The sequence below is a fragment of the Corvus hawaiiensis genome, chromosome 5, assembly GCF_020740725.1.
Source record: "Corvus hawaiiensis isolate bCorHaw1 chromosome 5, bCorHaw1.pri.cur, whole genome shotgun sequence".
NCBI classification, from domain to species: Eukaryota; Metazoa; Chordata; class Aves; order Passeriformes; family Corvidae; genus Corvus; species Corvus hawaiiensis.
The window spans coordinates 18,142,409-18,152,054 of record NC_063217.1 but is presented as its reverse complement, the minus strand read 5'-3'; the positions used below and the strand labels follow the sequence as shown (position 1 = coordinate 18,152,054).

At 40.9% G+C, this 9,646-nt stretch overlaps 1 protein-coding gene across 1 annotated transcript in view; it reads left to right on the top strand.

The window, feature by feature from the left end:
* The first annotated feature begins 281 nt into the window (after positions 1–281).
* ADGRA3 (adhesion G protein-coupled receptor A3) overlaps positions 282–9,646 on the top strand; it is a 55,408-nt gene continuing 46,043 nt past the window's right edge. The window contains exon 1 of the mRNA XM_048303818.1: positions 282–740. Within this exon, the coding sequence (XP_048159775.1) occupies positions 475–740 (266 nt within the window). The 5' untranslated portion in view covers positions 282–474. The remainder of the gene's footprint in view (positions 741–9,646) is intronic.

Sequence of the window (9,646 nt, the reverse complement as noted above, 5' to 3'; positions counted from 1 at the left end):
AAAGCGCTTTATCGAAGAAGACAGGGCCCACGGAGAGTCACACAGCCCGCCAGCTGTGCAGCAAGTAAGGGCCCACAGGCTCCGTCCATGCAGGAATCAGCAGCACAGACGCCCCCTCGATCCGCCGCCCCCGGCCGCGGCCCCCGCCCGGCGCCGCGCAGGCGCGGGGGGCACGGCGGCCACGGCGGCGCTTGCGCAGTGGGGCCGCGGCCCGGCGGGCGCGCTCGGTGCCGCGGGGTCCGGCCCCGGCGGGAGGCGGCGCTGCTGCTGCCGCGCTCGGCCCGACCCGCGCCACACAAAGGCGGCCGCGGCCACCGCGACTCCCGCCCGCAGCACCGCATGGCGGCGGCACCGCCCCCGTGGGGCTAGGCCAGGGCGGACCGTGGCCCGCTCCCTCGCTCCCTCCCTCCGGCCTCTCCCGCCCGGCCCGTCCGTCGCCGGGAGGAGCGGAGCAGCGTCCTGCACGGCCCCGCCATGCTGCCCCCGGGCCGCCGCGCTCTCTGCCGCCTGCCGCCCTGCCGCCGTCGCCGCCCGGCGCCGCTCCTGCCCGCGCTCCTGCTGCTGGCGGTGCTGGGCGGCGGCGGTGCCGCGCTGCCCCCGGGCTGTAAGTACGACGGGCGTCCCAAGAGCGCCGGCAAAGCGGCGGCCGGCGGCCCGGCGGAGGTGAAGGTGGTTTGTAGCAACCTGGAGCTCGCTCAGGTCCTGCCTCCCGAGGCGCTGCCCAACCGGACGGTCACCCTGTGAGTACCGTCCCCGCGTGGGGGGTGGGCAGCTTCGGTGCGACGTGGACGGGGCGGAGGGGGAGTGGGAGCGCCGGTCTGAGGTAAAATGGGGTGAGGTGGGGGGGAGTGGAAGCGTAGGTGACTCCCCTCTACTACTGCAGAAAGCCCCGGGAGCGGATGTGCTTTTCATGTTTTCCGGTAGTTTCCCGGGATGGTTATTTGAGAAGGGGGCGAAGTGTCGCGTAACTCACCGGCGGAGCGGCACCGTCCCGTGGAGCTCCCCCCGCACCGCCGCCCACCCCGTGGAACAGCATCCCCAACTCTCCCTTCTTCATCCCTCAGTAGGCGTGCTGTTTTTGTGTGGAGGTAGTCCTTGCTTATCCATTTGAATAACAAGTTTCAAACAGGATATGCAACTTAATCTAAAGTAAAAAATATGTTGCCACTTACTTAGACATAAGCGTGCACATGTAAAGAGAGGCTCTGCAAATTATTTTCCTTTCTGAGACATTACCTGGTCACTTTAGCAAAGAAGTTCATAGAATAGTTTGGATTGGAAGGGAGCTCTCAAGATCAGCAGGTCAAATCCCCCTGGCATGGGCAAGATCTTCCTCAGCACTGGATCTCGTCAGTGGATGGTCCCAAAAGTGGAACCCTTGCGCCTTCTTCAGAGAGGCTTATTGTACCTGTGCTACCATGGGAAGACTCAAGTGCAGCCAAGTAGTATGCAAGAAAGTCAGTGAAAAGGAACTGGAATATGGGGTCTAGCTTAAGATATTTATCTACTTAACTGGAAATCACAGATTTCAAAGATCTACCAGTAATCTGGCATTTAAAATGTACAGAATATACTGTCATGAGAACAACAATCTGCTGCTTTTGGGAATGCTGACAGCACTGAAACACCAAGGAAAGGCTTCCTTCCAGAAGTCTTAGGTGTGAACCCAGCAGATGCACGGACCCGGACCTGTGAGAAAAGGGAAAGCAAAAAACGGGAGCTGATTAAGGCTAAAGTAGTTGTTCGTGCTTGAAAGTCTGCAAGGGTTCAGACAGTATCTCTAAATGACTTGTGAGAAATGATTATAGATGTTCCCATGTGAAGTTTCTGAAGTAGGAAACAAAGCATAAAGTAGAAGTGACAGTAGTTTGATCAACAAATATGTTTAATCTTTGTTAGCCTCAAATGCTTTGCAGCTGATTAAATGTTACAAGTATGGTATTATCCTTAAAAATTTTGATATAAGTAGATGTTAGTATGGTTGATATGCTGAAGTTCACTGTGGGGTTCTTTTGGTTCAAAAAACTTGAATCACAGCTCTGGTAGCTGTGAAAGACAAGCAGATACCAAACACAGCAGCCTTGCTGTGAGTGGATCTTTGTTCATCATTGCAGTGACAGAAGAATTTGGAAGAACGGTTCATCTTTCATCTTGATTTTCATACTGCTTCAATATCTAGAGCATATCTACATACACTAATTAGTAGCTTTCAATTAACCAGCCTTTGAAGTTCATAACAACTTTTGAAACATTTATTTTTCTGGTTTGAACTTTTTAATAGACATAGCAAGAAACAATGCCATTTTTTCATTGTTATTTGTAGCAAATATCTTAACTGTGTTGATACAACTTAATGAACATACACTTTAAAATTTTGCTTGAATATAAGGCAAGTATTATTAAACCAATGACCTGCTTTTTCCAAGAGTGTGGACACTGACTGTTGTGTTCGGGTTCAGAATCTTTCAAGTTTGTTGAGTCTTGAGATGTGACTTTGCCTTCTCTGAGAGTTTTTGGTTTGTTATGGTTTGGTGGGTTTTTTTTTTGTTTGTTTTTTATTTTATTATTATTTTTACCAAATCCATGTTAATCTTGATAGAAAGTGTTGGTGATCTGTGGGGTTTGTTGCCAAATGCCACTTCACTAACATGTTGATTAGTAGTGCCTGGATTAATTGTTACCTAATCTTTTGCCAAAAATTACATTTTTTTCCCCAAGCTGATACTTAAAATTGCAGCACTTGATGAATAGTTGTCTGATACGAGACAAACTGCCCTGAGTTGTCTTGAATCTTGATTCTTGTGGGATTCATCTATTGAGATAAGTACTAGTTCTGTTAGATCTTTTTGGATTATTGGATCACTGCAGAGATATGTAGCTGAAAATAGATCACTGTTGTGTATATCAGCTGCATTTTAATTCAGCTAATTTTTTTTTATGTTGACTCTATTTTGCACAAACCAGTTTTAAATACAGTGACCTATATAGTTTTATATAACTTTTTGTTTTTTGAATGAGTTAGGAATGATGCAAATGAAGTGATTATATGCATTTTGGAAATACTGATTTCATTCTTATTACTGGGCAACCTCTTAGATTTTCAGCTGATTAGCTACTGTGCCTTTAGCATTTACATTTTTTTTTTTCCCAGTGAAATATTTTTGAGGACAATAGTCTCTAAAAAGTGAGAAAATAAGAGAAATAGTGGAATTTAGTATAAGCGAGTAGCATCTGAGGATGCTGGCCAGGTTCCTTCATTCTTGCACACCATTGTAGTTAGTGGTTAATGATGATATAAGTTGGGCAAGGTCACTTAATTTGCGAAATGCCTTGGGCTGTGTTTGCCACAAAACATGTTATTGTCCCACTAATTTAGGTCAGTGTGGTGAGATTCTTCAGTTGCAATTCAGAAAAAAAAATCCTAACTTGATTTCAATTGATAAGAGATACAGTAAGTTTGTTTCATGATTGAGGGAAAAAAGCAGACATGGGAAGAGGAGTATTAAAGTATGGAGACATGTTTATGGGAGAGTTAAGGTTTAGGATTTCTGGCAGTACTGTAAATTGGTTTTCCTTTACAATCGAGGTAGAACTAGCTGTTGCTTTATGGGGCACTTAAGTCAAATTCCAAGGTGAATTCAAGTTCATTTATAGCTAAGGAAGTGACTTTTTTCCTAGCATTATATAATAACAGCTGGTTTGGGTGCAAGTGAAAGGTGTATCTACATGAACACCATAGATGGCTTTGACCTTTGTAGGTTAAGTAGCCAGATGAGATGCTTTTGGTTTGAAGATACCAAAACAGGCTGAATGTAACTGTGGCGTGTCTGCCATGCTCTTTATTTCAGTAGATACTGAAGCCATTGCCATGATGCAAATTTAAATAAGGAATGCACTGTAATAGAAGTCTGAGATAAAATGTCTGTTGCTGTTGCATTTCTTGATGCAAACTCAAATGATGGTGGTGGATACTTGTTTGAACTTGTTGGCTATTAGCCATTGCTTTGTGTTTTGAAGAGAATGTGTAAGTCCACTAAAGGCAAGCCCATGAAGCTTATTATTTGTTGAGAATACTATTTACCTGTTACATATGTTATTGGAACAAGAATCTGAATAAGCAAAGGAAAAGCATATATATTCAGTAAAGAACTGCATTTCTGAATCAGGAGGCTTACTGCTCTGCAAACATCTCTGCTTAAGCGCATATCCTAATAGGAGCATAGGAGTACCACTGTTTGCACTTAAAAAAGTTTTAGGATTTACAATCCAGAGCATTTGCCTGGATTTATGTTCAGTGCTTTTCAAAGATGTGCTTAACTGGGTTGCTGTTAGGAAACATCTTAAAATGTTACAGTTTTTGTCCAGCTCTAAATAAAATCATATCAAACTACATCCATTAAGCAGCTCTAAGGCATACTTACTTGGACTTCCAGATATCTGTGCAATTTTTCCATTTATGACACAAATTTAAAATTTCAAAAGTTTCAAAGCAAAATGTCACTCATACTGTAAGAAGCCAGTTGTATAGCAATGTGCAGTTATGTTGTAATTATCTGAGTCGTGTGTAATGTAAATGTCCTCGCTGGAAGTTTGCCTCTTTTACAGTGCATTTCTATTTACTAACTTGATGGTACCCTTGGTGGCTATTGGTTTGGCAGTTTTTTGTTTGGTTGGGTTTTTTTTTGGTGGGTTGGTGTTTTTTTTTTTTGAATAGTCAATTTTAGACTGTTTAAGTGATCAGTACTAATAATTTGGGCAGTGATAACATTTTTGAAGGTACGAAGTGCTAATAATCCCCATTAAAACTTAAAAATTTCTTTGACCAGTGGATACACAGGCTATGCAAAATGCATTTTACATATGAACACAAGGCAGTACAGAGCTAGTACTTGAGAACTATAGCCACAGTGTAGTAATTCACAAGTACATGTACATGCCTTTTTATCAGTGACATCTGACTCCTGAAAATCAATAGAGTGTGTCATTTACTGATGGACTTGTGTTCTATACTTTTAGCAGATTTTGTTGAGAAGATAACCAGTTTTGTGCCTTTCTGTATGTACTTTTTCAACATGGATTCATTGCTGAGAGCTTGTTATAGGATATTGAGTACATACAGTATTCTCTTACTGTGTACACTTTTGTATGTATTTGAGTATTGCAAGAAAATTCTGACATCGCAGTATGAACAGTGTTCTCTTCTAAATTTCAATATTTAGTTCTATCTGAAAAACCATTCAGCTTTGGAAGACATCATGTTACATGGTTTATATGTGTCCACTGGGATACACTGACAAGATTGAATAGTGTTTTCCTATTTCATGAAGTGTTGCAGTAATGACTTTAACATACATGGTGGTTTTGTAACTGGCAATAGTCTTCATTCAATATTGCATTCAATTATTGTATTGATTCATACTTCTTTTTAATTAAAAAAAAAAACTTTTCTAAATAAGCATTTTTAAGTTCTTTTATGTGCCTTTCACAATAAGATTACTGTACTTGTGATTAAATACATGAGAGAACTAGAAATATGGCTTCTGTACCATAGATACAACGATACAACTGTAGCAGTTGTTACAAGCCTGGGGCTCAGGTTTTGCATTAGAGCTATGTATTGGTTACTGTCAAGTTGAAAATAGCAGAGAAGGACAGAGCTAAGTGCTGCAAAATTCTGGAGAGCAAATACAAATTTTTGTAGTGGAAACTTTTTTTTTTTTTAGTTCTCAGAGCTACCATATTAATGCAAAATTGCCCAATACCTTTGTTCCTAAGAAGATACGCATATAAGCAATGCTCTTCATGTGTTCATTAGCCCTTCAATTAACCCTAAAGTGGCTATTAAATGTTGAATGTCTTATGCTATATCTAGCCTCAGGAAGATGTCTTAATCTTCACAATTAATGCTTTTTTATTTTATTGTTGTCTTTTATTGATCAGTAGTATTCCTGGGTTTGCTTCAGAACTGCAAAATACTAGAATTTTTATTTTTATTTAATGCCAAGAGTAAAAAAATTAAACTAGAATTTGTGCTGCAGTGATGAAGAACTAATAACTTCTTATGTCTCATTGCTTGCAGTTTGCTCATGTTTCAGAGGTTATTTTTGTAATTTAAAACAACTATGGAGCTGCAAGTTTAGGTTTTTCAGAATTTAATGGTTCCCATATGTACTTTGCATGGGCCAGATATGTTGCAGGTTCATGGATTTGTCATTACTGCCTTATATAGTCTATCTTTACCATTACAGTCTATAATTTTTGAGTTCTACTCAGTTTAAATGCATTTTTGTACTATTTGTAATCCATAAAGATTAAAAACAGTTGAGCATTTATTTTCATCAGTGATAATAAACTGTTTTAAATTTAAAAATGTCACATAAAGTATGTTTTCGTGAGTTTTGCTTTCTGTAGTGAGATTAACAGTGAATTTTAAATTCTGATTTTGAAAATCCTATATAATCTGTTATATGTCTCTAGTCTTTACATAGTAAATAGGTGAGAATTTTATTTTCACCTTGTATTTACTGGGTGTTCAGCAGTGAAAACTGCAATGTCTTGTTGCTCTTAAAGTGCTAGAGATGATATCCATTAATTACTGTTTATGTGGCTCTGTTGTGTTGTGGCTTCTCCTTGTGCACTGCCGCAGGGCATGTGCAGTGGTGCAGTGCAGTGCTGCCCTGGAGTGAGTGGGATGCTAGTGCACTGCAGTGCAGAGCTTTTAGGTCCGCAAGGAGCAGCCCTGCTTTGGTTGCGTGTGTGATCCAAGCTGGTCTGCCAGTTTTGGGTGGGCTGCTGAGTTGTCCCTTCGGAGTAGGAAGCTGACCTTTTTGGTAAGACAGACCAACTAAGAGCTTCTTTTGGGGGAAAAAAACCCAAACATAATAAATGCAGATTGATTAAAGATGTTTAAGAAATAGGCACTTTAATTCCACAGTTCTGTCTGCACTGGACAGTGTGTTCTAGGATTCATCCAGACTCCAGGTGGCTGAGGGCTGTGCTGTCTTCAGGTGCTTTGTGTAAGAGTACAGTCTGTGCCATCTGCTACATCAGTTCAATCTAGGGAGAAGAAGGTGCTTTGAGGTAGGAGGAGGGAAGTTAGAGTCTGGGTACAAAGTGAATAAAGGCAGGAAGATTGGATTAAGAGGCAGAAGCTGTTGCTGGGAGTTGGGATGAAGTTTGAGTTTTTTTGAATGGATATGTCAGTTACGGAGTTGGGAGATCAGAAAACTTAAGAGGGAATGAAGGCAGACCAAATATGGTACTGAAGGCTGAGTGTAAACTGGCTTGATATGAGATGAGCAAGATTCTTGGAAATTCAGCAACTACCTCCAAAATCACTAAAGACAGGATTAGTGTCTGTATGCCAGTAAGAAAAGATGGGTCGTATAAGGAATGGTAGTGGTGTAACATCCTCATGATGCGCTGTTTCCACCTGAGCTATTTCTGTCAGATACAAGGACTCCTTATTAGTTTGCCCATGTTGTTACAGAGTGTGTTTTACCTTGAAACTTAGTACCGGGCAGAGTTTTTGCAAGTTACGCTTAGATTTCTAGAAGTGTCCTATCTGATATTCCGGACAACTTATTCCAATATTTCAAGCTGTTATTTTAGGATAACAGCCTCTGGTGTTAAGAGTAATTTAAAGCAGTTCTCAAATTTGTGTGTTGATGGGCTCATTGGTGTTTCTGTGGATTGCGGTGACCTGACCTTACAGCTGTGTGCTGGAGATCCCCTTCAACCCTTTCTTCCTGCTTCTGACATAGGGATGATGACATGCTAGGGCTGAGGAGAGAAGATCTCACCCTCTGAGTGGGGAATGTTGGATCAGTATCCATCTATCTGTAAAACTGTAGCCTAAACTGGAGCTGGTGTGTTCATACCTTCCCCTCCCAGTGTCTCACTGTGTGGATGTTTGTGGGTTTTTTCTCCTCCCCTCCCTGGCTGCAGTACTAGCATTTGTCTGGCTCCATGCCTAGTCAGTTCAGGGAGCTAAGCTATCCAAAACCTGTTTAGTTCTGTAGGATTAGGATATAAATTTTTGTGAATGTATCCTTGTGTGCCAGCAGTTGACAGGAAGTGCTTGTTAACGTGTGTAGGCAAAGCACTTTCTAGAGAGCAGGTACACCTGATAGGAAGTGTGAATACATGTGAGACTGGGTGTGACAGTCTGTGCTCCAGTTAGTACTACTGTGATGACACAGAGAATTCATTAATTTATCTGTTGTAGCAGCTAAAGTTAGGAGTGGCTGGCAAGACATCCATGTGCAGTCTTCTGTGTGAAGCAAGTTACTCTCTTGCATGTATGTATGGAGGTTTTTGGGGTCAGGTAAACTTGCACTGAACTGCAAGCTGGGGGAATCCTAAGAAGTGTACATCTGGTGACTAAGTGGGAAACCCAGGAGGGAGCAGAAGGTAGTAAAACAGGGCAGTTATTACAGAAGTTGATCATAATATCTTAAAATAATGCAGATGCTACAGATAGAAGCAGGGGGCAGAGAACTTGGAGGAAGCTTCCTAGAATGCAGTGGTCACAAGGGTTAGCCTTCCAGTGCTTTTTATTGGCTTTAGAAATGGCAACACGGAGTTAGTGTTGGAAGAAATCGGGTGAAGTTGTGTCCTCTGAATTTTCTTCTTGGTCGGCTTTTGAACCTGGGATAAGTACAAGAAAGAAAGAAAGGTTTGGTTGGTAATTTTGTAATTTCATAAGAATGTCTTCTGAAAGTAGTATGATTTTCAGCAACATTGCTACTCATTCTTGCATGCTATTTTGCCCCTCAGTTCTGTCCTTTTCTAAGATGATTTTTATTCAGTACTTTTACATAGAAAACTTGCTGAGTTGCTCTAGTGACTGGCACTGTGTTTCACTAGAAATAATTTCTCTCCTTAAGAACAGAATGTTTTTAATGAAAAGCAATAAATAAAGCTGAATATCAAGAAATACTGAATATCAAGAAAAATATTCTTTAATGGCAGTGCATAGTGAGCATTGCTGCTTGAATGATCCAGGGATTGTGTAGGAAAAATAAAGATTCCTCATTAGATTATATGAATTTAGCGCATTACCAGTTAAAAAATGGAGCAGCATAAATAGATACAGTTTTAATTCTGTAATGTCATTACTTCTGAGCGGTTTAGTTTACAATTTTAATATTGTTTAATATGCATAATAATGAAATATCACAGGAAAACTTTTATCTGTTGCAAACTTTATTTTGCAAATGTTTCATTGCTAAGCTTCCTCAGTTATAAGATTTTTGTTGAATTGGAAAATACTGTCTCCTTTCATTAGAGTTTTGGAATGATTCATAGTTCTTTCTCTGAATAAAGCTTGTGGAGTGCTTTCATTTTAGAGTTATTTTTAAGCAAGTATTGTTTGTGTTCTGTTCAGTCTATTACTGGGTTTCTTTCCCTTTGACACCAGTAACTCACTGGAAGGCAAAATATTAACTGTTGAAAAACACTGGGTTTATATCCTTGTTAAATTACAGTTTCTACAAGATAAACTTTGAAGAATGTGTTTCTTTTTGCATGTTCACAACTTTCAGCAGAAAGCATTTTTCTTGGTTGTTCGCACATGGTTATTTTAATCTGACTTTTGCTGGTGGCCACTTTCCCAGTCCTTAGGGTATGCAGTCATCATGAATTG